This window comes from Spizellomyces punctatus (assembly GCF_000182565.1).
Source record: "Spizellomyces punctatus DAOM BR117 chromosome Unknown supercont1.11, whole genome shotgun sequence".
Lineage (NCBI taxonomy): Eukaryota > Fungi > Chytridiomycota > Chytridiomycetes > Spizellomycetales > Spizellomycetaceae > Spizellomyces > Spizellomyces punctatus.
The window spans coordinates 781,942-806,431 of record NW_015971547.1 but is presented as its reverse complement, the minus strand read 5'-3'; the positions used below and the strand labels follow the sequence as shown (position 1 = coordinate 806,431).

The 24,490-nt window shown below is 48.0% G+C and overlaps 9 protein-coding genes and 1 non-coding gene across 10 annotated transcripts; 4 read left to right on the top strand and 6 right to left on the bottom strand.

The window, feature by feature from the left end:
• Positions 1–141: 141 nt before the first annotated feature.
• On the bottom strand, positions 142–2,049 carry SPPG_06339 (uncharacterized protein). Its single transcript, XM_016754553.1, has 3 exons — positions 1,451–2,049; positions 773–1,355; positions 142–689 (listed from the first exon to the last, which is right to left on the bottom strand). The coding sequence occupies exons 1-3, from the start codon at positions 1,963–1,965 to the stop codon at positions 270–272; spliced, it is 1,518 nt and encodes a 505-aa protein (XP_016606697.1). The 5' UTR covers positions 1,966–2,049; the 3' UTR covers positions 142–269.
• Positions 2,050–2,441: 392 nt separating this feature from the next.
• SPPG_10140 lies at positions 2,442–2,514 on the bottom strand. The gene has a single exon. It is a non-coding gene; the product is annotated as a tRNA-Val (tRNA).
• Positions 2,515–2,547: 33 nt separating this feature from the next.
• On the bottom strand, positions 2,548–3,974 carry SPPG_06338 (uncharacterized protein). Its single transcript, XM_016754552.1, has 6 exons — positions 3,709–3,974; positions 3,507–3,641; positions 3,358–3,383; positions 3,219–3,278; positions 3,016–3,157; positions 2,548–2,955 (listed from the first exon to the last, which is right to left on the bottom strand). The coding sequence occupies exons 1-6, from the start codon at positions 3,839–3,841 to the stop codon at positions 2,825–2,827; spliced, it is 627 nt and encodes a 208-aa protein (XP_016606696.1). The 5' UTR covers positions 3,842–3,974; the 3' UTR covers positions 2,548–2,824.
• Positions 3,975–5,018: 1,044 nt separating this feature from the next.
• On the bottom strand, positions 5,019–7,646 carry SPPG_06337 (uncharacterized protein). The gene is made up of 3 exons (XM_016754551.1): positions 6,442–7,646; positions 6,150–6,370; positions 5,019–6,089 (listed from the first exon to the last, which is right to left on the bottom strand). Exons 1-3 carry the CDS (start codon positions 7,039–7,041, stop codon positions 5,102–5,104), a joined length of 1,809 nt encoding a protein of 602 aa, XP_016606695.1. The 5' UTR covers positions 7,042–7,646; the 3' UTR covers positions 5,019–5,101.
• A 344-nt stretch (positions 7,647–7,990) lies between these two features.
• SPPG_06336 (uncharacterized protein) lies at positions 7,991–10,407 on the top strand. The gene is made up of 4 exons (XM_016754550.1): positions 7,991–8,273; positions 8,412–8,624; positions 8,688–9,053; positions 9,115–10,407. The coding sequence occupies exons 1-4, from the start codon at positions 8,052–8,054 to the stop codon at positions 9,766–9,768; spliced, it is 1,455 nt and encodes a 484-aa protein (XP_016606694.1). The 5' UTR covers positions 7,991–8,051; the 3' UTR covers positions 9,769–10,407.
• Positions 10,408–10,461: 54 nt separating this feature from the next.
• Positions 10,462–12,998, top strand: SPPG_06335 (uncharacterized protein). Its single transcript, XM_016754549.1, has 6 exons — positions 10,462–11,312; positions 11,380–11,458; positions 11,526–11,746; positions 11,805–11,900; positions 11,964–12,171; positions 12,233–12,998. The coding sequence occupies exons 1-6, from the start codon at positions 11,086–11,088 to the stop codon at positions 12,824–12,826; spliced, it is 1,425 nt and encodes a 474-aa protein (XP_016606693.1). The 5' UTR covers positions 10,462–11,085; the 3' UTR covers positions 12,827–12,998.
• A 93-nt stretch (positions 12,999–13,091) lies between these two features.
• On the top strand, positions 13,092–14,953 carry SPPG_06334 (uncharacterized protein). The gene is made up of 4 exons (XM_016754548.1): positions 13,092–13,598; positions 13,789–14,066; positions 14,141–14,398; positions 14,464–14,953. The coding sequence occupies exons 1-4, from the start codon at positions 13,547–13,549 to the stop codon at positions 14,746–14,748; spliced, it is 873 nt and encodes a 290-aa protein (XP_016606692.1). The 5' UTR covers positions 13,092–13,546; the 3' UTR covers positions 14,749–14,953.
• Positions 14,954–15,526: 573 nt separating this feature from the next.
• SPPG_06333 (uncharacterized protein) lies at positions 15,527–18,561 on the bottom strand. Its single transcript, XM_016754547.1, has 14 exons — positions 18,424–18,561; positions 18,075–18,307; positions 17,650–17,994; positions 17,424–17,577; positions 17,334–17,362; positions 17,169–17,267; positions 17,042–17,093; positions 16,726–16,977; positions 16,489–16,658; positions 16,297–16,420; positions 16,152–16,239; positions 15,938–16,090; positions 15,700–15,873; positions 15,527–15,637 (listed from the first exon to the last, which is right to left on the bottom strand). The coding sequence occupies exons 1-14, from the start codon at positions 18,443–18,445 to the stop codon at positions 15,601–15,603; spliced, it is 1,932 nt and encodes a 643-aa protein (XP_016606691.1). The 5' UTR covers positions 18,446–18,561; the 3' UTR covers positions 15,527–15,600.
• A 91-nt stretch (positions 18,562–18,652) lies between these two features.
• On the top strand, positions 18,653–22,181 carry SPPG_06332 (uncharacterized protein). Its single transcript, XM_016754546.1, has 21 exons — positions 18,653–18,832; positions 18,908–18,945; positions 19,030–19,134; positions 19,213–19,346; positions 19,415–19,520; positions 19,591–19,663; positions 19,727–19,747; positions 19,809–19,866; positions 19,943–20,044; positions 20,104–20,208; positions 20,270–20,473; positions 20,542–20,619; positions 20,683–20,759; positions 20,817–20,922; positions 20,987–21,049; positions 21,107–21,152; positions 21,219–21,225; positions 21,292–21,439; positions 21,507–21,596; positions 21,672–21,824; positions 21,897–22,181. Exons 1-21 carry the CDS (start codon positions 18,759–18,761, stop codon positions 22,026–22,028), a joined length of 1,920 nt encoding a protein of 639 aa, XP_016606690.1. The 5' UTR covers positions 18,653–18,758; the 3' UTR covers positions 22,029–22,181.
• Positions 22,182–22,208: 27 nt separating this feature from the next.
• On the bottom strand, positions 22,209–23,731 carry SPPG_06331 (atypical/ABC1/ABC1-C protein kinase; the record flags this gene model as incomplete). The annotated part of the gene is made up of 3 exons (XM_016754545.1): positions 22,209–22,886; positions 22,959–23,603; positions 23,711–23,731. 3 exons carry the CDS (start codon positions 23,729–23,731, stop codon positions 22,209–22,211), a joined length of 1,344 nt encoding a protein of 447 aa, XP_016606689.1.
• Positions 23,732–24,490: the final 759 nt, after the last annotated feature.

The following is a 24,490-nucleotide window of genomic DNA, read 5'->3' as shown; positions in this document are numbered from 1 at the left end:
AAGCCATCGGAGCTGACGTCACCCGTCGCAGTCACAGTGCCCTACCCTCCGCCGTAGCGGCCAGCTTTTTTCACGGCGCCCGACTTGCCTGTGGCCAACTGGTGTTCTTAACGAATCACAGGGTTATCATACTTTTGTGGTTTATCGCCCCAATCCACAACTTGTCACGCGACGTACACGTTTCTGTGGAAATAACCATGGCATTGATAACCCCCGTTCGGAGTTTGATCAAATATATACACAAAAGTTTAAAATAATCAATCCACCCATCAAGAGCTCCAAAATACGGGGTCATGATTCATCCACCCCTGCGGTCGACTTGGTAATGGTATCGGATCAAACCTCGCCGCAGGTGCCATTTCCCTTACGTATTCCTCCAAACTAAACTCCCTTTCCCGGCCGTCGTATACGGCAAATTGAGAATAATGCTTCTTGACCATTTCATAAAAGACCCATCCTTCCCATCGCGGGTGCCACAATGCCCCCGCGGAGAAGGATGCTAGGCCGCGGGGAACGGCAGCTTGAAGGAACATGAACCATCCCGCTACAGTGAGTTGCGCGGCTTCTGCCGCATAGAGAACACGCAGATTTTTGGCGTGGCGCTGGAGGGCCTCTAGAAGACGGTCCGTACAGAGGTCATTGTACGTTACATCTAGATGACGAAGTTTTGAGCAGTTTATGGCGATTTCCTAAAACCACAGGAGGTAAACATAATGCAGCGTTACCAAAGCGCCAAGTTCCATTGCTACCATGGAACACCAGCAATGCTTACCATTAAAGGAAGATCACTAATGATCAGATCGCCAATGTCCAAGTACTCCAAGTTGGGACAAGACTTTGCAACAGCAAACATTGCCGCGTCGCCTACCCACCCTACAGCTCCCAAACACAGTACTCGCAAGTTCTCGCCACAATTCGTTACCAGTCTTCGCACATGCTCCGTTCCCAACATCGATGCATCCACCAACGACAAACTTTCCAATTGAGTCAATCGTCCCGACGCGGTTATGTGCGACAACGCTTCAACTTCCATTTCTCCTAGACGGATATGATCAACATATAGACTCTTTAGCTTTGAGCAGGATCCAAGGGCTTCAAGATGACGGGCATATAGGTCTGTTAATTCGAGCTCTTCGAGAGTCGGTGCATGGTAGGTAAGTATTCGGAAGAGTTGACCCGCTGTTTCTGGGCAGTATCGGATGATGAGGCGTTGAAGGGGAGGAGTATATCTGAGGAGAACATAACCCTTGATTTCCGGTAGATGTTCGAGGTGGAGAGCGATGAGAGAAGGACATTGCTTTACGATGGATGAAACCGACGAGTCGCTCAGATACGGACGTCCATTTGGTGATGGTCTATCGTAAAAAGAACAGGACGAAATACCAAACGGCCCCAAAACTGTCAGATCCACGCTCCCGTCCGCGTGCAGAAACAAGAGCATCAAACTTACCCCAACGCCAACTCTTTCAATTTTGGATACTTTGGCCCGTCGTCACCTATAATCCCCCTCCCCAACTTTCTCGCCTCAACAGCCGAAAGTCCATAAACGTCCGCGCAAAACATTCCCAAGCTAACAATACTATTCGCATAGGTTTCCGCTCGGGGACTCGATGCAAGAACGTTACATAACCCCGCCAAAGCCTTTTGATTTGTAAAATGCATTGGAGACTTCCAAAGTATCGGAACACAGATCCCAAAACATGTTCGACATGTTCGTAACAGGGCGAGAAGGTTCTCGCGTGCTTGTCGGTCCACTAGGTTTGTCGTTGGATGCGAGGCGGGAAAAGTGTAGTTTGCTATCATGTGCAATATCTCGGTGGGAAGGGAGAGGAGGGACAGACCTGTGGGGCGGTACGAGACATTCTGCTCAAAGGGTCTGGGTGCATGGGTTCTCGCTGACCGCAGGGTCCGTGCACGTGGGGGAGGTGGGGGACGCAGTCGTGAAGCTTTTATTCGTTCAGACATGTTACAAAGAGGGTAACCTTTGGTCCAGCGTCCAGATTCCGTATATACTCTTAACCATGTGCTGGTCCACAGGAAAGAAAAACTCTAAAAGTAAGAAAAGGCAGAAGCAGTTGAACTAAGCGCGTAAGTCCTGCGAGTCACGTGTGCGAGAGACTCGCATAAGCGCGGCTTTTTTGAGTTCCAGTGCGCAGCTAGTGGAAAGTGTCAAAGTGTTCAAGCACAAAAGATGTCGATTCTAACCTATCGACTAGTCCGTGCTGCGCATCTTAAAACCTGCGCAAACACTCATTCTTGAGCATTGTATTATAGAGTAATCAGGGGCAAAGACAATAACGCCGGTGGGATGGATCTCCCATTCGAGAAACGCCAGCGGAAAATGTCTGGGTTGGTGGATATCAGAAACAGCATTCAAATCTGCACGATGATGTACCGCTTAAGTTTGAAGACAAAAAAAACTTAATGGCCCGTCCTATTGATGCTCACGCTCGGGGTTGAACCGAGGACCTTCTGCGTGTAAAGCAGACGTCATAACCACTAGACTACGCGAGCTATGGTATGCAAAAGGATGCTATATAATATATTCAAAGTTATTTTCTCCTCGCTTTTCGTCCCAATGACTGCAGTCTCGGGACACTGCACACTCTATAGAATCACCCACATCGGCGACGCCTCCTACTACCGTACACAGGCCATCTCTATGTCTGATCTTTGATTCAGATGATCATACCAGCAGCGGTTTGAACTTTTTTCTACATTTCAACATATACTGGCAATTGGTTACATATAAAGATGGCATCAACCGACCTCTGATCGTGCTTTTCAAACACATCCACAAATCTCAATACCAGCCGTCTAACCCTTAACGAGGGTTCGAGGCAGGGGGGACCTCAGCAGCGACAATGCCTTCCACGGGTCGTTCTTCCTTCCCGTTCCCCGCATCCTTGTTCTTTATGATCAAGACAGGGCACTTGACATGATGAACGCAGTAATCTGGTCAAGTCAATCATTAGAAGAATGTGGTAACAACGGATGTGTGTGAAAGAAGCTAACCAGAGATAGAACCCAAAATGACACGTTTAAGTGTGCCCAGCCCCCTTGACCCCAGAATAAATGCATCTGCATCCAGTTCTTCCACTTTGCGACAAAGCTCTTCACGGGGGTCACCACGCATTGCAATGGCTTTGACCGCAATCTAGGGACATCCGAACCTGAGCCTCTGAGAAACTTTGTAAGAGAGAAGGGGAAAGGAATACCTTGCGCTTTTTTACAAGCGAGGCGTATCGTTGGAGGAGGGCATGAGATTCCGTTCGGTACTATTATCATCACCCAGGAGGAGACCACATCAAACCCTTTTGCTCGCAACATCTGAAATCAAGACATGGAACAACTTACCCGCTCCTCAACTTGAACCACATAATCTAGATCATCATCATCATCCACCGATCGAGCAACAATATCCACACGGGAACGAAGCACGCAACAGCGTTTGTATCATCTGAGTTGCGAACCATTACAAGCTAAGCACTGACTGGAGAACCAACCAGTAAAATCCATGTACGCTGTTCCAAACGGCCCCGGCACGGCTGCAATGGGCCTTACATTGACCAAAACGCACAAATCCTTCTCAGGAGACAAAAAATTCTCTAGAGCCCAGTTAAAGGCATAATCACTGCTTTCTACATATTTTGATGAATGATGACTTTTTGAGCTGGGAGCGACAATTTATGAGCGAATAAGACATACTGGAACTATCCAATGCGATGACCACCACCCTCGTGATGGGTCGATCAGTGGCTTCTTCGGGGTGTTCATGGACAATAGTGTCCCGGCGCTCCAGAGGTTGGCCAGGCAAATCCTTATTGGATGTGTCGGGCATTCTGTTTCTGATACTTTGCGTATCCTTCAAAAGACTCGTAAATACGTTCGGCGGTGGAAAAGAGAAAAAGGCAAACGGCAACACAAGTTCCCTCCGTTTTCTAAGGAACTACTGTGCACCGATGCCCTGACGCGAACGCGGTCACATTGACAGATTGCATGCTAATGTAACTTTTTAAACTGCGGTGAGGCGCATGCCGAAGGTCTATAAAAGGGGGGCCTTTTGCTGTCTCTCCCCTCTTTCCTCTTTACCCATCCTCGACTCACAAGCATCTGCACAACGCTCATCAATCATGAGAACGCTGATGTGGTGGTGCCGAGGACCTCGCCCACCCGACAAAAACAACATAACGCCTTGCAAATGCTGCTACTACTATATTGCTACGATCGCAGGTATGCATTATCTTTGTATTTTCCCATGCATATTCCCAGTCTAATTCTGATCTACCTAGTATCTGAAACATCCTCCGACTAAGAATTTCGGAATCAAAGGGCGAGTAGGATTTCTCTCGTGTGGTGGGCAAATTATCCGGTTTAGAAGAGCCGTTACGTATTGCGTGTATAATTGCCTAGTAGTAGTTACAGGATTGATGTAGTCCTTTAGATTTCACGCTTCTTACTGTACTCACATCTGCGATCAGAAATGGTCAAAGATGACTACATTATTTGGAGCTTTTCAATACATCGGAGGAGCTGTTAATGAAGTCTTAATGGGGCTTGAACATAGTCAAATACGACCAGAGCATGCTCCTTGGAACTATCAGATAGGTTGCATCGGCAATTTGCATTGGGTAATTGATGTAGTATGTTGGTCTTCCGGCTTTGGCGATTTTCGTTAATCAAGCTATCAACACCGTGTATCAGTTCATAGATTTTTCTTTACTACTAAAGAATATCCTATGCAAACAAATCTCCACGTTTCGCATATTCAACGTTCAAGATGAATGTGGTTATGTTAGCCATAGTGAGCAAAAGGGCAACGGGCAGTTTTGTAAGCGATATAGTGCCACCCTTTTGAGCAAAAGTATGATGACACGAAATTCAGATCGGTGGAATCATAATGTCAATAAAAGATTCCCGCAAGCGTTGAAAAGCGGGCGGGAACAGCTACCTGCTGGAGATTGAAAAATTAAAAACCTATCCGTATTTGTTAGTAGGTGGCATTTATCAAATAGCAATATATTGAAAACCAAACATATATTCATGAAAAAAATCTAATCAATTCCGACAAAGCCCGAATATCTACATTACAGTTATCCTTCTATGCCTCCTCATCACCGTCACTACTCCCTTCCCCCATGCCAGCCTTCTGCTTTCCTTTTCCTGTACTTGCACTGGCTTTTACGCCGTTTAAAACATCCGTACTTCGTGCTTCTAATTCAGCCACTTTGCGTTTCACTTCGTCTCGTTCTGGTCCCTTGGGTATACTGGCAATAATTGCATCCATGACTGCGGCATACTGCCCGATCAAGGATGCAGCAATGTTCTCTGGCACATCCCCAACAAGCCCCCCTTTGCGGTCACCTTCGCGGCTTAGCCCAGAGGGGAGGACAGGAAGTGGTGAGTCTGGACTGGTACGGAAACGATGATTGACCTTGGTTCCACTTCGTTGTATTGGGACCGGGGCACCAACTCCTCGGGAACTCTTTCCTGGTCGTGCAAGCGTGATGCCCCAAGAGTCTGGTGGACTTCCAACAACGTCCGCCACAGGACCGTTTGTAGTAGATGCCGGATCGGACGTCCCTTCTCCATCTGACAGCAACGCATCCAGGTCGTTAGCAGTGACGCGAGGTACAGGAGTATCAGCTTCTGATAATATTTGTTTTATGCGGGAGTCCATGTCTGCCTGACTCGGTTTACCAGACACGGATCGCACGGAGCGCGGTCTTCCCGACGCAGATCCGCTTGCTTGTCCGTTTACCGTTAGCTCCATACCCGACCCGTTGGTGCCAATCTCCTCTTCAGGGTTCTCCCACTCGTCGTCGTTTTCCGCCTCTGCAACGCTCGCCTCAAGGTTTGCCACCTGTCTGCACATGGGACACAAAAACATGACGCCGGATCCCAAAAGAGGTGTGACACATTTGTAGTGGAAGCAATGAGAGCATGGAGCAAGGAACAAGGCCTGGAAGGGAGATATTGAGCACAGACAAATGCAACAATCGGTTGACGCTTCGGCATGTGTCGATGGATCTGACGAGTCAGCGTTCGGGTTCATTGCTATAACCAGGTTCTTGACTGCAAGGCGGAGTCTACAAGGATCATTTAATAAACAGGTCGGTACCGTCAAGCTAACATACGGTTCACCTTACCTGTGCGGATTCAGCTTGGGTTTGTACCCAACTTTGACAGTTATAAAGATTTTGATCATGACACATTTGTAAATCTCTTCTTGTCTTCCCTGATAATCAACTCCCAACTGGACCACATCGCCGTTTTTAAGGTTGTAAGGAATGCTTTCCTTCCCACTTGGAGATAACCGAAGACGATTTAGAAAGGTTCCGGAAGAACTTCCCACGTCCCTAAAAAAGACCTGTGGAGTGCGCAAGTAACGGCAGTCAGTTTACACTCGCCAGAAGCCGTCAGGATGCACAATATTCTCACCTGTCCATCCTTTCCGACCCAAAGCTCGGCATGTGTTCGGCTGACAACCTTGCTTCGGAATGCTATAAACTCTGCTCTTCTCTTTATCGTTTCCCCGGGTTCTTGTGATGAATTCTCGCTCGTCTCACGATCCACTTCCATTTCATCCATCAATTCCGCAACGGGCGGCGACCCTATCACAAATTCCATTTCCTCTTCGCCATCAGCAACATTGTTGCTCTTGTCTCCTCGGCGAGTCTTCTCCCGTCCAACATGATGCCTGTCCACCTTTCGACCAATACGAATAATTCCCCCCGGATACAAGTCTTTTTCAACCGGGGTGAATGAAAAGGCTGTGTAGTGGTGATGATGGCGGTCATGCTGATGCGAGTGGTGAGCTGGTCGGTCAGAGTGCGGAAAAAGCTGCAAGCGGACGGTTAGGGGAGGAACGAGTTGTTGCGGTTGTTCTTGGTGTTGTTCCGAAAATGACAATGTGTCGGGATGGAATCGTGACGGCGCTGACTTTGCAAGGTTCAAAGATGCGTTGCTGTTTGGCGTTAGCGGGAGAGGTTTAGACGGAGTGGGAATGGCGACTGCGTTCGATGATTGTTCCGACGCCATGTTGGTTACAAATCAAGATCAAGTCAGACAAGGAGTGGCGGTGAGGCGAGCCTGCCGCAATTATCGTTGTCCGTCCAACGACCAAGAGAAAGTGTAGGTGTCTTTAGTGTCCGCAGTGGTTTGTCTCAAACGGCTCCAGTAACAAGTGCGGAGGGCACAGCCGATGCCGAAAGGGATCCGTGAGCGCAAAGCAGGTGTATGAGTAAGAAGTTAGTCACGCCAACAACGGTCGTATGTGCGACTCTATGACAGTCACTGCTTGGGCAGTTGGCAATTCCTTTCCGCTTGCTGTCGTTTTCCCAACAGTCCAACGAATCGAGAGAATAAACAAGACGAAAATACAGTTTGAGAGATTTGGGTTATTTTGTCGCTTAAGTCAATCCCCCCAGCCCCCTCCTCCGGTTACGCGCCTTCCGCCCAAATACCCAATTTTGGGTTTCAGAAAAACGCGTTTTGAATTTCCGTTTGCAGAGCACACACACTTGTTTGCAGGACGTACGGCGAAAAGCAGCAAGGATTCACTGCACCATGTCATCCCCGCACCATCAAAACACACCCACACACACACACACACACATGTCATGCAACTCTGCATCGACAAGAGCCGCTTGTGGGTGTTATCGACCCTGAAGACAGTGACAACGCCATTCAAAGCCAGGGCAAAAGGGCTTAAACCGCAAGTGCGTGTGCGCTCAAAAACTTTTTGATGGGCAGACAGATAATTGATAAAGAAACTCAGCGCATTTTTCACACTTTTTGTTGTGATGTCACCCCATCCGATCCTCTCGGACACTTGCCTCCCATTTAAACCAATAAAGCCAATGATCGAGGGGCACAGTCATGCTATCTGTTCGCTATGGCAGTTGGATCCATCATGTTCTCCCCGCTCACCTTCCCCCCTGAACAATATCCTGGCGGCCCTTTTTCTTTCTTGTTTTTTTACTTGGCATTTGGGTAAAAGAAAATCGGATTTAAGGACGAAGGTGCCCAATTCTCATGTTCCGGAAAGCATGTCATTCCTCCGCACCATGAGGTTCCTACTAGAGTCACGCCTAGGTGATTTCATCCCAATACGTCGATCTATTTCAGATGAAGGGGTAAAGAACCGAAAAGGCGATAACAGAGTAGGCCCTCGGGCTCCTCAGGAGACAGAAAGTGGTAATGTCGGAAACGCCGCGACTACGGCCGCTGATGACGGCCCGAGGTCACCTCCTCCAGCAGCAACGCGCTCGGTAAGTGTCAAATCTTGCAAGTAATTCGCACGAAAGCAGCGATATATGCTCAACCGTCGGGCGAATTACTATGCTGTTGTCACTGCTCAAGTTGGATAGAGTCTAGCATATTGCTAACATTTGGATTGAAAATATCAGCCAGACCAGGCCCCAGCAAACGAACCACCCGCCCAAACGTCTCGATCGCCTCCTCCACAGTCCAACTCACCTGCATCCCCGTCCCAACCCACCTCCGAGCCTCGTCCATCAGCTCCTCTCCCCACGTCAACAGCGATTGTCCCTAAACCAACTAGCACGGTGCAGCCAGAATCTCCAAGGCCAGAGACCAGTCAACGCCCTTCTGCTTCTCCGGTAGGTAGCATATCATTTCCTGACGATATTTGTGGCCCAATCTGACGTTCGCTGGCCGGTCAGTCGGCAACGCAACCGCCGTCGCCACCCGAACCGTCATCGCGTCCGTCGTCAGCACCTATCCCGCAACCTCGGCCCCAACCTTTCGTTTCGACTGCGGCGGCTCCGGAGCCAGTCCCTCCTTCACCATCGCCTGACCCGCAGCCTCGACCCCAACCTGCTGTTTCGACCGCGCAGGCTCCGAGGCCGGTCCCTCCCTCACCATCGCCTGACCCGCAGCCACCACCCGCACCCGCCCCAGCAATTTCGCCCGCCCCTCCTCCTCCCGTCACATCGATCAGAGTAATCACATCCTTTATCGCTCTGCCTAATGAACGAACATCAAATGTCGTGATTACAAGCACGATTATAAATCGCGTTCCTGCTACAGTATGTTTAGATTTTTTGATTGATAGGATTAAAACTTCTATTCATCGCCATTGTCTTTCAGACTGGCGCATCAACAACATTTGTGACAGCCATTGATCCACCCTCAGGGGCTGATCCTACTGCTCGACCATCCAATAACCCCAGCGCATCTGGTGCCTTTCAATCGCGATCCAACAACTCAAACCCGGCTCTCATTATCGGTATCAGCCTTGCATCCATCATTTTTATCATCACTGTGGTCCTCGTCGTCTCTGCCGTTGCGAGGGAAGTCCGTAGGCGTCGCGCACGACGAAGGGGGATGAATCTTGACACTGATGCCGAAGGAGGGTGGACTGGGAATTTGCCTTGGGTGGGATCACAGAGGCGGCGGGATAGTGCCAGGCCTGTTCTTGCACGATCCACTGGCCCAACCTTTGTCCAAGAGCATGATCAAATTCATGTGGAACCAATGCAAAGGAGAAGTTCTGATGGCGGACTGTCGGATTATCACGGCGTCCTCGTTCCAGGTTTTACGGGCACGATCTCAAGTCGACCGTCGAGTTTTCATCATCGAGAACCTATACCTGCCAACTGGCGACATTTCGAACTATGGCCACATAGTTGGGCTAGTTCTGACCACAGTGAAGGGTTACGCCATGATGTTTTACATGTTGGCAAGCGTGATGGGTCAGAGATGCGATTGGTCTTGAAGGAGGATGGAGATGCTACATTGTAATGTGCTTGTTTGCACGTTTTCGCATGATGACAGCGGGTTTATCGCAATATGTATGCATTCTAGTGGAAAAAGTACGATTGTGATGTGTCTCGCGTGCGCCGTGCTGCAGGGTGTGCTCTCATGGGTGGAGTCTATCTGTCCTTTTCCACCAGTCATAAAATACTTCTCTTGCTATCCAAAGTTTATGATGAAACTAGGCCATGCCATTCTCAGATTCCACAGTAATTGCGCAAAATGAAAAATATGCCCCGCCGAATGTCGTCAGGTAGCTTTTGAGCGGTAATGTTCGGATTGTGTGCAGATCCAAATTGACCTGCTCCGGCGTCTCCAAAGTCAGTTAATTGGTTGTGGACAGTGATCAATGTCCCAGAAAGATTCCTTGAGTGTACTATCTGTCGCCGATTGTCATGACTGGAAAAGGACCACACAAGTGTTTAGTTGAGTCCCACATCCAGCATTGCTTGTTATGAGTATTGACAGTACATTCCGCTGTATCACGTCGTCATATCAGTCGTTTCTGGCATCTTTTTAAAAAGTTAAAAACTCGGGTCGTTATATCATCCTTTTGGAGCTCTCCCTCTCTCTCTTGCATAGTGACGCTCCAAATCCACTTGTTTTGGTTTTGAGGGCCAAACGTCCCACGAAGTCCACAAAATCACACTTTAGAAGCAAGGGGGGGTTGCATTTAATTGCACGCGTTGGACTCTGTACGAAAATTTCGGAACACTTTTCGGGAGTTCAAACCCGCACCCCACCTTCTGGTACGTCCAAAAGTAGACGGACAGAGAAGAGGGGACAAGCAGGAGGTGATGAACGGTGACCCTCGCAGCGCTCAAAAGGACTTTATATGTTCTGCAACTGACGGGAATTACCGGTCCCAAGGAGACCAACCAGTTCTTTGCAGGGTCAAGTTCTTCTCCTGTTCAAGTCTGGACTTGGTCTAAAGAAGCGGATGAGTCAGCTGATCGCCGACGACGATGCCTCGGCTGAGCCTCCGCGGCGAGACTCGGGGCTGAGGACCTTTAAAGAGCGGTAGATTTAGACGTGGACGTGGACACTATTCGACGGATGGACTTTAAGGAGAGTATCACATATTGGACTCCGATCTTGTTGGCATTAATAGGAACATGGGAAAAATAAGTGTAGTGTGATAAACAGACATTAGTTCAGCGATCGAAGGATCATAAATATCCTGCATGCGTTCTCTCCCGCTGTTTTTGTATTGCTTGATTCACTCGGCGGGCACAGCTCTCGACGTTGCACGTTGCCGTTGCTAGCCGTCTCTCCCGACGATAAAGGAAACAAAAGCCTGCCATCATGAGCACCACAACTCCCCCACCAGTTTCTCCGCCCCCCTTTGCATCCGCAGAGCTTCAATCAATTCAAGTCGCTGTCCGTGTAGCATCATGTCTGTCCATCCTGGGTTCGTGCTCCATTCTAGGCACCTACCTCCTTGCATCCCGCTTCAAGAGTATCACAAATCGGCTGGTGTTCTACATGTCGGTTGCGGATCTCGTTGCCAGTATAATGCTATCGCTGGGAAGGTAAGCTGTCTGAAGGAGCAAACTGATGAGCTTATCGCCTATCCATTCATCAACTTTATCATCACAGCTTCCCTATTGAACATGGATCGGAAGCATTCTGTTCAGCGCAGGGATTTATCATCCAGACATACATCCAGGCTTCCATGGTATACTTCAGCTACATCTCTGCTTCCAAGGTCTGTTTCGCTCACAGAGTTCATACATCTATTCTAGGTGTGGACTCTAGTCATGTCGATGAGTATTGTTTTTGCCGTGTGCAAGCACCGTCCCCTACGGGATTTTATGCGTTACGAAAAGTACTTTCACGCAGCTGCGTGGGGATTACCGTTGATTTCGTCAATCGTGCTACAATTGCTACGGGAAGATGATAAAGGACCAGTATTTGCCCCGAGTGTGTTTTGGTGCTGGATCGGTGGAAAGTATACATCGTATAGGTGAGTCTTGGAGTTTTTTGAGGCTGTTTGTGAGTGGTATCCTTCTAACTGTACGTAGAATGATTTTCTTTTATGGTCCATTGTGGACTGTATTCATTATCAATGTACTTGGGTATATGACGATTGGATGGATTGTATGGAGGGGTAACCGACGGTACGTTTGTACAGCAAAGCGATAATTGAAGCTTTCTGCTAAACATTTTCGTGCATTCTGCAGCCTAACAAGTTCGCTCGAAGTGCCGTTCAACAGGCGTGGCATTTCGATTCCCTCGCAGCGCACCTCTGCCGCGATAAAGAGATACATCCTGAAAACGTCCTTCTACCTGTTAGCCTTTTTTATCAACTGGCTTATACCAACCGTAAACCGCATTCAAAACATGGCGGATCCAACGTATCCAATCTATGGGCTTTTCATTCTCCATGCGGTACGCACCACCTTGGTCACTTCAAAACTTGTGACTGGATCTCACACCACATCCATCATAGGTTTCCGCACCGCTGCAAGGCTTTCTGAACTCGGTTGTGTACTTTTGGGCAACACCTCGATTCCTACGCTTCTGCAGGCGTTCTGGCCGCCTAAACAAACCGCGTCGCCAGGACCGTACTCCACGAAGCGTGAACGTCTTGACAATGGCGACAGCTCTGACTGGACAAATTTACGACCCCGCCCAGCCTGATAAAGTAAATCATACCGAAGCTTGGGTTAAATCCCTCCCTGTCGCAAAGACATTGACACAGGATAGTGAGAGTGCGAGCTCAACAGTTACCATGAAAACAGACGACTCCTCTACATCAAAACCAGGGAGCAAAATGAAGCCCCGCGATGAAAAGGTTCTGTTCAAGCATGCTCCTGCAACGCCGCCATTGCCATCGGCGCTTATGAACAAATATCGTCCACGATCAACTGAGCGTTCCCCATCGGTAAACCACAATCATGTCAGCCGGCGCGCTACGATTGCGTTGGAGAGCGAGACTGCGGATCGGCCGTCATCGGATTGGGCGGAGATTGTCGATGCCCTTTGTGAAGGGTTGGAAGGAACGCATGAAGAAGAATCCATCCATGAAGAGATCAAAGTATGACTATGCTAAAGTATTTGAATTTCGTGTAGATTATTATTGTTCCTTAGTCTATAGCTACATATAATTGTAATGTCAGTGCGTTATTGTAGGATAGTTTGTTTGTAGTCGGACGTTGTTATATTGTTTATCTTGCAATACAAATAGGGATTCCCCGTGTGATCTGAAAAACACATGACCTGCCTCACTGCTGAGCGAAGTGCTTGTATATAAGCATAGTTTACTGTAGTGAAAAAGGCTTTTACATAGTGTATATCCAAGTGCCTTCCTTAAGATAACACTCGCTACAGCTCAACATTTTTCCTCCATATGTTTAATGTGCGATCGCACACTCGTCATCAAAGTAATCAATATCGATCATGCACGTGACTGCATTAAAAATAGTTGAAATCCGCAGTTTGTCGGTGCCACAATTGAATCATTGCTTTTAACGTTTTTGGGCTTTGGGCTTTGTGTCGACTTTCTTTTTGGCTTTTCGATTTCTTACTTTTGATTACAGCTTGATCGACAGTGCATGGGCGACTTTCTCTGGACAGTTTTGCTAGGGATTGCTGCCTGAAAATCACATACACGTATCCTAGCTATTGGATTTCATTTTCCGCATTTTTTGGTGGGACAACCGAGGTTTCAAAGGCGGGAAAATCCGGAACATTGACGATCTGGCTGGCTTCTCTGCGTTGACGTTGTTAAAAGTGGACTTTTGAGTCGCTCAATCGGCGAAACATGGCAGCAGCTACCGCGAACGTTGATGAATTTCTGTCGGATTATTTAGAATGTACGCTTCCAGTTCTTGTCTATTCATCTGGGTGGGGATCAGGGTGATGGCGGATAATTCGACTGGGTATCATGTCAGGCCGCAGAGTGTGATCTTGGCAGGGTGTGACGGCCAGTGAATGAAAGCCTTTTAATCGATGGGGCAACCAACTAATTAATGGTCATCTTGTTTTGCCGTTTCATATATACAGCCATCTCCAATCTCCCTGCCGAAATTTCCTTCAACATGACCGTTCTCCGCGACCTCGACGAAAGATTCCATAATATTGTTGAATCAATGCGTCACAATTCGCGTTCGTATGCGGCTATTATGAAGCAGAGGCGGTCTTCTGCGACGAACGGTGGTCCTGTCGTCATTGGTGCTGACAAGGACGCGCGCGGGGCTTTGATTGGGTATAGGAGGGATTATCAAGCTGCGATGGAACAAGCGGAACGGAAGGTGGAAACTAGTCAGACGGTCTTAGATCAGGTATGTAACTTAGCAAGAAGCGACTGAATGATCTTGCAGCCGTTGGACGCTAATGCGACCATGATTTGTCACAGTTTAATGCACACTATGCACGACTAGAGAAGGCTCTGGAAAAGTGGGAAGACGAGGACAAGCCTGGATCACGCAAACGAAGGCGAACATATACCGATGATCAAACTCCTGCTAGACGGCGGACTCGGCAACGGACTGGTGCAGATGGCGGGACCAGCTTCAAGCGGAATGGTGGAGGATCTGACGACGAGGATCAAACACCATACTGCATTTGTCAGCAAGTTTCGTATGGGGAGATGGTCGCTTGTGACAATGAAAACGTGAGTTGATATACCTGTATTATAACGTTGAGCTTCCTATGCTAATGCACCACGAACATCAACAGTGTCCAATAGAGTGGTTCCACCTCGCCTGTGTGGGCCTCATCCAACCTCCAAAAGGCAAATGGTACTGTTCACAATGTCTTGGAGCGGGATATGGTCGGTCCTCGCCATTTGTTTCATCAAATCCTCGTAAATATGGCTCAACCCCATCGCTGGATACGTTTGATGATGAGTTTGTGGACATTGATGGGGAAGAAGATGATCCATACGCATTGAAAAAGGAGGGAGTGGGTGCTGCGAGGAGGAGAAGGAAGATGGAAGCCATTCAAAAAGTGGAAAATGAGTAACGTGTGAATGGGGTCGGTATGGGATGTTGGACTGGACATGAGGGCATTTTATTATTTTTTTCATTGTACAGTTTTGTAGATACATAAACATGATACATCTATTCCATCAATGTCGTTCAGCATTTTGAGGTTCTAGTCAAAGGACACTTTTCCGCATTCCCAGACAGAACTCTCCATTGAGTCGGTATCTGCTTCAGATCACCATTTACTCGCGTGGCTTGCCGATCTTCCCGTTCTAAATGTCTCCAGTCTCTCCAATCTACAAATATGTGGATACCTTTCATATACGCTGCCATGATTACCATGACCCACGTTTTGGGGAACATTTGGCGCTTACAAGCACGACTGAAATGCTACAGCAAACGGTACTTATAAACTTAACCTAATGGCGCGCCACACAGCAGAAGCACCAGCCTTTAGGAGCCACTGCGTTCTCTGTCGTAGATCAAGATCATGCAGAACCTACCTAACAGAGTCGGGCTTGCTCGTTCCGGGCGGTTGGTCATAAGCATGAATGCTTCAATTAGAGTTGGAAGATGCTTCCTCTCATTCCCATTCCCAATTTTATGTTTCTTGCTACTTGCATCTGCCAATTATGTTGCCCGGGTTGATGAATATGATGCACTCTGTTTTTAGTCCATTGAATTGAAACCAGCGGTCATTGCTTGATGAATTTAGTAACCTCTTCTCAACCATTGGGGACAGCTCATAGCCACATATAGTCTTGGATGAAGACTCAAAGCATGCGTGGCGATGATCATCTTAACACAACACAACAGCCTTTGCATCCACACTCTGACAACGCTGGTGGTATTTCGTGTTATTGACCAGAGAACATCTTAAATACAATCTTTACATTTCTGCATCCTCCAGGTATCGATACTCGAATCTGCACATGCAAACATTTACAAACTGAGGGTCTGTTCTGACCAATGGGAGGCTGAAACATACCGGAAATCTGCTTTCTTTCTTTGACACCAAGCTCCTTCGTAGTCAAAGTAAATATATGTCCCAAGCTCGTATTCGTCTGTTATCTGCTTTGGCTCTTCATGCCGTTGAAACCACGTTAGGTACTTTTTGTGAAATCTCCACGATTGCCGTTTCAATTCCCGTGCTGCTAGGTATCTGCCACAAACGCTGCTGAATTAACATATCTCCGCTCACAAGACGAAGCTGACCGAACACGTACTGCTGATATGTTCCCTGCTGGTAGTAGAAGATGAAAAACAGTACATCGGTGTCGAATTTCTCAAATACACTGGGATTCTCAAAAAGAGGGAGTGGTAATTGGGGGTAGTACGTGGGCACTGGGTAGGGGTTTTTAGGAATATAGTGCTTCGGTCTACGAGAGGTCAGCCTCTGTGAGCATGCTTTCCTCAAGAAGGATCAGTCAATCTGTTTACCTTTCAGAATCAAGCGGATCCGGTAAGAATTGGAAACTCGTCTGCAACATTTCTTGAAGGAAACTTGAGTCATCCTTCGCTCTTGTGGCTAATGACAATCCTCATTAGATAGATTCGACAAATAGCACGAGCATGGTGCTCTTACATCGGTCACGAGTCGCTTCAAATGACTGTACCAAGTCAGCAAGTGTTGGGGGTAATCGGTTGTCGATGGGCTCTGCCGCGGCATCGTCCTTGGCTGGATCTGTCGGTGCTGTCGGAGCTGCTTGCTATTATAAAAATACAACCAATGTGAGATGCTATCGCTCCATAGTTTGCCCAAGCAAATGACCCCTACTTTTACTATGCTACCGGAAGGAACAGCAGATGGAGAGGATTCCACGACTCCAGACGATGAAGCCGCAACAGGTAGAGGTGGATGTGTCCCTGACGGGGGTTGAGCCGGAGGAGTTGGTAGCGAAGAGGGTGAAGGGATCGCAGCAGGTTGTGATTCTTCGACGACGCGTGCTAAATTTGACGAAATAAATACTTGTAGGCACGGCCATCGAACTTCATACGATCCTGCATATCCCACCTTTTGGAACTGCTCGCTTATCTGCAGCAACGGGTTGCGATGCGCCAGCTCGAGTTGCGCTGTCCGGTGTTGAAGCAGCTGCTGCCGCCGAATATCGTTGCGTGATATTTGGCACAGGGGCTGGCTCCGGAGCCCGCGGAGTCGCAACAACGGGACGTGTTGTGATTGGCACAGCTTTCACAGGCGTTTTAACTGGAACAGGCGCTGGGACTGGCACCGGCACTGGTACCGGAGCTGGTGCTTTCGGAACTGCTGATAAATTGCCAGTGTTCAGCAAACAGAGGTTCAGAGGCATGCTTACAAGCATAGATTCTACCTGCTACTCTCGCGGCAGCCTTTACGATCGCTGTCTTGGTTGGGGTCGTAATCTACCAGTTCAGGTAGTAGTCAGCGTACATACTGCTTGTTAAATTCCGCCACAGCCGAGGCCGATCAGGACTTACATCCTCAAGGTCAGTTTTATCCTTTGATGACTTTCGCTTGGCCGAGTCGTCATGATGCTTCGCATCTCGGGCTGGAGTTGTGAGATTAAGTTCGGCAGTCTGAAAAATATAAAAGCTCAATGCGACAGATCCATTGTCAGGCAGAGGTACATAAGAGGTACATACATCCTTCTCCTTGGGCGGTGTTTGGGGTTCTGAATACAGTTGTAAGTATGAGCCGGGCCGTTACTCTGAGATATGATCTGAATCACGTACCATATCCTCCCTCCTCATGACCATCGTCCGGCTTGAGACCATATGCTTCCAGATTCTCAAGATCCAGATCCTCATAAAGGTATTCATTTTCATCGAAATCTGGATCCTGGTTGTTTTTGACGTAGTAATCTACATCTTCTTTTATGGCTTTAACCTAACACGGTATTGTGGCGTGGAATTAGTAAGTGTCTTTATCAAGTATTTTCCAAATCAAGTCTTCTCCTACCTGTTCGACCTTCAGCTCTTCGTTCGCAACCATTCGTTGAATGATTTCTAGTTGTGTCATGTGCCATTTATGTCGCTCGAGCTGATGGTCAATTGCTGCTAAACGCTCTGCCTTTGCCGCATCGCCCCCTTTGCGTCCTCTTCGTGCTTGCAATTGTAGACTTTCTTGCTCGGCCTCAAAAACTTCAACCTGTCGATTCAATTCTTTTACAGTGTCCGATATCCAGTCCTCCAGGTCTTCTCTTTCTTTCACTTCTGGATCATACTTTTGCGGCTGCAAGAGACCTTCTTTTGAGAATGCTTTCAGCTTGAGGGCCTTTTCTGCAGCTTTAAATCGCTCCATTTGCTACAGTAGACGAAGAGCATTAGCGATAAGGGCTCGTTTACAGCAACGGTTCCGTATGGCTAGGCGATCGCCATGCGTACCTCCTCAATGAGTCGCCGATTCTCTTCAAGATTTCTCTTGTCTTTAATGTCGCTTGATGAGAGCCATGTTCTTATCTGATCTCGCAACCGTTGTAGCTTCTTGATTTCCTTCTTGAGGTCTCCCTCATACTTCTCTTTTTGAGCTGGTGTTGTGGCAGCATCGAGTTTGTCAAATGTCTCCCTGAAGATCTCGACGCCTTCCGCAACCCTTTTGAGAACCTTATCAATCTCTCCTGTAAAAGAAACAATGTGAGCCAAGAGCTTTTCAAAAATACATGACAGCAAGCTCGCAATATGCCATCTCTCGCTTTCGTCCCACTGACTGTGCAAAAAAAGAGATTCTGCATACCTAACAGTTTCCTGTTTGCCATGGTCGGTCCTTCATGGAATAGCCCCGAAAAGTCGTTCGCCGCAGTCAGCTACCACACGTCGTGTTACCACCGTAAAGTACTCAGATCTCCTGTGGAGGAACAGTGAATGTCGATGGGGTTGCTTGGAATGCTGCTTGCACTCTGCCCAGTTTGATGTGCGACACGTGAACATTGTGATATCTGGGCCACCCAGCGACTGCATCATCAGCGGCGGTGTTTGAACTTGACGCTAGCTGTTTGCCCGTCATCTCAACCGATCTGAACACCATTTCCTCGCGCTTTTCTTACTAAAAAGCAACCAAAATCACCCAAAATGTCATGGCGTTCACCTACCGATGGCTTTGCGCCAAGCAAAGCGTCGCAGCAAGTGGTAGAGGACAATGTTCGGTATGAAAAACGATAAATTATTGCTTGAAGCCAGACTTGACATAGGTGGCCGTCTCCAACCCGTTATCTTCTTAGCGTTATGGATAAGACGTGGGAGAATATCCAAAAGAAAAGTAAGTTGTCTAACGCCCAGCGAAATATCGCATAAAGCCGTTATTGGACGTCCTCATTAATGGGATTTTACTGTATCTTTGCAGCTTTCACAAATTGGATAAACAATCAGCTGAAGCAAAAGGACGTTGCACCACTCGAGAACCTTGACACAGACTTGTGCACCGGCGAGAAACTCATTCAGCTCTTAGGTGTGCACTAATACTAACCGATTCGCACCGCGTTCGGTTTCCATACATATATGTGGACTCATCCTTATGCGCACACAGAAATCATTGGCGATGAATCGCTGGGAAGATACAACAAGAATCCGAAGCTCCGCATCCAGAAGGTTGAGAACATGAACAAGGCACTGGAGTTTATCCGGAGGCGTGGAGTCAATCTCACTAATATTGGAGCTGAGGTATCGTAGCTGGCTGATGCTTGAATTGGCACTGCCATCTAACCGGCTTACGCTATTCAATGTATTAGGACATTGTTGATGCCAACGTAAAGCTCATTCTCGGTCTTATTTGGACTATCATTCTTCGATTTACCATTTCGGAAATCAGTGAAGAGGGGCTTTCCGCGAAAGAAGGTATGAATTATTCCATATGCTTCGACGAACCGGAACCAAGCGAGCTAGTTATTCACTGGACTCGAACAAGGTCTTCTTTTATGGTGTCAACGAAGGACCGCACCCTATGCATCCGATTTCCATATCAAAGATTTCACCTTCAGGTACCTTGTGACTATACATGATATTTGTTAGATGGCTTTCATTGATTCAGGGTTCTTCATCAGCTGGCAGGACGGTCTTGCATTGTAAGCTTTGGATGCGATTTCGTGGCGAACCCAGCCAGTTTCACTAATCATCCAACCTTAGGTGCGGTTTGATCCACCGCCACCGTCCAGATCTGCTTGACTATTGGGCGCTTGACAAAGTATGCGCATGCGTATCTGTTGTGTAATAAGCAGTATACCTGACTTGAACATAACCATTGCAACCGCATGTAATAGAGCCGAAGGCACGAAAACACGCAATTGGCATTCGATGTCGCCGAACAGCAACTTGGCATTCCCAAGCTCTTCGAGGTCGAGGATATCGTAGATGTAGCCAAGGTACACCACTTTCTTCAACCTCCTGACCATGCATAATCTGATTTTCATCAAATATGTAGCCCGATGAGCGCTCTGTGATGACATATGTTGCTCAGTACTTCCACGCTTTTTCGGCTCAAGATAAAATGGGCGTTGCTGGCCGACGTGTTGGACAGATGGGAGTGGTAAGACGGCGCCCTGTCTTTTCAACTAATACTCTTGTATCTCATTGACATTGTGTCCCAGGTTATGCAACAAGCCTGGGAAATGCAAAACGAGTATGAACGTCGCGTCCGCGCTTTGATGGACGCCATCAACGGCATTCAATCCATTTGGGGAAGCACTGGCTTTGCTGGATACAGCGACGCAAGGCGACAGCTGCATGAGTTTGAAACGTACAAAAGTACTACCAAGAGAGGCTGGGTGGCGGAGAGGCGTGAATTGGACAGTGTAAGTATGATATGTCATTTGGATCCAATTGCAAGATTGATCTTGATGAAACGTGTGTGTAATTTCAGCTTCTCGGAAACATTCAAACTAAGTTGAAAACATATAACTTACGACCGTACTCGCCACCCCAAGGACACACCTTGCAGGTATGTATGCAAAGGGCTGCTCTGTGTTTTACATGATCTAGCTCATCATTTAGTCGCATATAGGATCTAGCTACCTGCTGGGACTCCCTCGTTGAGGTCGAAGCGGGGCGAAAGCGAGCGATCACTGTCTACATTCGAGAGTAAGAGCTGCTGCCCCTCAACCCGAAGTCCTGTAAAGTAATCATGTTTGCACCCAGCACAAAGGATGCCCTCAAAAAGAAGTTCGCCAATGCTGCCAACCAATTCCAAAACAATCTGAACAACATTTCCGGATCGCTGACGGATTTGGAGGGTGATCTCAGCGTAAGCATATTCCAAGGGCTCCAACAAGGATGTTCTCTAACGACGCGTGCCTGCGCCCCTGCAGAACCAATTGGACACTGTACATGAATTAATTCTCAGACTGGAGCCGTTGAAGAACGACCTGCAGGTTCGGACCCCAGCAGCACATTTGCGCAAGTGCTTTGCTAATCTCAGCATCCTGTAGGATCTTGAACGTTTGAACGCGGAATGCATGGAGGCGCACATTGAAGGTGAGTTATAGCCGCTTCTTATCCGGTCATGACGCTTACAAACTTATGCATACTTTGCCCATGCAGACAATGAGTGAGTTGCTACGAAAAATGACAAGAGTATATAACCGTTTTTTCGGTTGACAATCTTTTAATTCAGGTTCACGATCTACTCGGTTGAAGACCTGTCCTTTGATTTCGGCCTTCTCACTCAATCTGTGGTCAAAAAGTCTGCATTCATCGAAAACCAAATGGTCGCGAGAACCAAAACAAACATCACCCCTGAGCAGCTGGAAGAATTTACAGAGGTGGGGGTTCTTGACGCTGCTTTGATATTATAACTGTGACGAGTATATTGATGCTTTCATGTTGCAGACCTTCCGCTTGTGTGATGTGGATAACTCCAATTCCTTGAAACGTGAAGAATTCAAGTCTGCACTGCAAGCAGAGGGTACAGATTTCGACGTGAGTACCTCGAGTATGCCATGTGTATATCTTAGCCGTCCTTTCTATCATGGTAATCATTTCTACGTAAAACAGGACACGACGTTTGAGAATCTCTTCCAGACCGCCGTACGCGGTGGCGAGGAAGTTTCTTTTGAGCAGTTTATCGATTTCATGAAAGCTCAACAAGAAGATCGCGCCAATCCTGAGCAACTCAAGGTCTCGTTCCAGACCCTTGCGGGTGACAAGGTGAGAAACATGCCGACTGTCGATTGGAAATCCGACAAAGATCTAACTACACACGGTAATCTTTTCCTATAGCCGTACATTACCGAGGCCGATCTCTACCGTGGCGGTCTTGCGCCTGCCCTCGTCGAGTACCTCAAGCAAGCCATGCCAGCCCGCGGCGAAGGATATGATTACGCGCAGTTTGTGGATGGTGTTTTTGTCTAGTTGTACGCGCACGCACATGGCAGGTTGCGTACATTGCATGAGAAAGGGATATAGGTTGACCGTGTTACTAGGATCCAATTATATTGTTTTTCCAAAGTTCATCGTAATTTGTTGATGATAGTAAATAGGTTGGCGTTGTCTATTGGCCATCCACTTATTTGTGACCACCCCATTTCACGTTCATAGATACTCGGCCAAAGGCTCCAATAAGTCCATATCGGCATCTAACTTTCTCCCAACCCCCTCAATAATTACAGAACAAACAAAAAGCCCAACAAACTCTCCATCCAATCCAATCCGATGATCCCTCAACAATGTGGCAACCCGCGCAATGACCTTTGCGGTATGAATCCTGGACAGTGGGAGCCGGCCGCCCGCGTCCATTTTCAAGTCATCCATAATGACACGCAGTGTTTCCTTTGCTCCTTCAGGGTCCCGCACATTGTCAGGATCTTTACATCGCGTCAAGAGCAATTCTGCAATGCGAGCCCCATCGTATTCCAAACCAGCTCGAAATGATTCCTTAACATTATCCATGTTCTTTGGACTCAGGCTGGACACGATCCCCGCGTCCAGGAGCACAACCTGAGGCTCATATCCTTCATTCACCATCCGCTGGAGAATCGATTTCCACGCATCCGATGGTGCACGAGCAAGGTTGTCCAATGCGTCGCGCGCAAGAGTTTGAGGATGGAAGAGTGATTGGGTTTTGGCGTCTTTGGTGGGGTCTATTTTGGTTGTGAGCCATGCCCCGGCTTTTTGAGCCATGCTGGGTGAGGAGGGGGTGCGCGAAAAAGTGATGAGGATGTTGCCAGGGTGGAGGTCGCAGTGGTAAAAGTTGTCTTTGAGGATCATTTGCTAATAGTTGTTTGTTGTTATGGTCGGTTAGTAGGTCAACAGGAAAAGAAAGTGAATGTTTATCAAGCCTACCATGAATGCCGAAACTCCAATAAGAGCGAGTTGGGCATCGTACGGTGTCGGCCCATTATCCAACAAACTCCTCAGCAACAACCCATGATGAAATGTTTCGACCAAAACTCGTCGAGATGCCTTGAGTGGCTTTGGAAAAGTGACATTCGCCACTCCCCTTCTCCGCCCCTTCTCATCTTGCCCCTCAAAGTTCTCCCGAAAGATGTCCAGATTTCGAGCTTCAATGGTCATGTCCATTTGATCCCGCATCATGTGATCAAAGGTGGCGATTTCCTCTGGGATGGAGAGGTACTTGGCGGCAGGAAAGAGGTTCAGAAAGGCACCAAAGGCGGCGAGAAGGGCCAGGTCGATCGATACTTGTTCTTCTACGTTAGGGTGAAGGACTTTGATGGCGCATTCAATGGGTGGAGACGTATCTGTGGGGTTGAGAACCGCGCGGTGAACTTGGGCGACCGCACCAACACCAATAGGATCTACATCAAATTCAATAAAAATATCATCGAGCGGTACGTTGTTGTAGAGGGCTTGGACAGCCGATCGGGTTGCGGAAAACGGGTGGGGTGTCACACGGTTCTGGAGACGAGCAAAGACGGCGCAGATTTCGGGAGGAATCAGGTCGGTCCGGGAGCTAGTCCATTGTCCCAGCTAGCACAATGCCAAAGTCAAGGGTGAGTCTGATGAGTTCACACACTTCATCCAACACTGTCCTTCACATGAAATAAGTACAAACCTTTATAAAAAAGGGTCCACACCTCTCCAAAGCCCATGCGCATAATCTCACCCACCAAAGTCTCACCCCCCCATCCTCGCCCCTCCCCCCTCTCGCAATCCTCTGCCGGTTCATATACCACCAAACAGGAAACGTGATAACAACAGGGGCAAAAAAGAATGCGAGCACTACAATGCGCCAGCAGAGTCGGAGGAGTGTTAATGGTGATTTCCAAAGCGGTGTTGTTGTTACGGGTCGGGGAGCTTCTTCAATGACAGCGGGTATGGAGGAAGAGACATTATCCTGCTCTGCGGTGTATATTACAGGAAGAAAACAGAGGCACCCCACTCCACTGAGACCCCATATTGAGAGCCGATACCGATGGAATCCCTTTTTTAAAGTGGATATCGATACGGCGGAAGAACGTACCGTCGACACCATGCGACTCGAAAGTGTCGTGCGTGGGATGAAAGACGGCACAATGCGTGTCGAGAGAAAGCGTCCTGCAGTCCATGATACGGATGTTCGTACGCACAGCAATGTTGGGGAATAAAATAGGAGGGCTTGTCTGGATCTCAGGAGCATCATGTTCCGCTTCTCCTGCAGCCAACAGCCGGCATTTGATGGGGTTTAAAGTCGCTGGAAGTGACGCGTGCCTGTCCGGCCACCCGATCGTCCCAATACATGTAATCAAAAAGCCCCTTTCTCCCGTTGATCCTTTTCTTAAACGACAGTTTATCAACCTCAACGACGAGGGCAAGATGAACAACAACCAAAAGTCAAGGAGAAGAAACACAATCTGTAATCTGTGAACGAGAACATA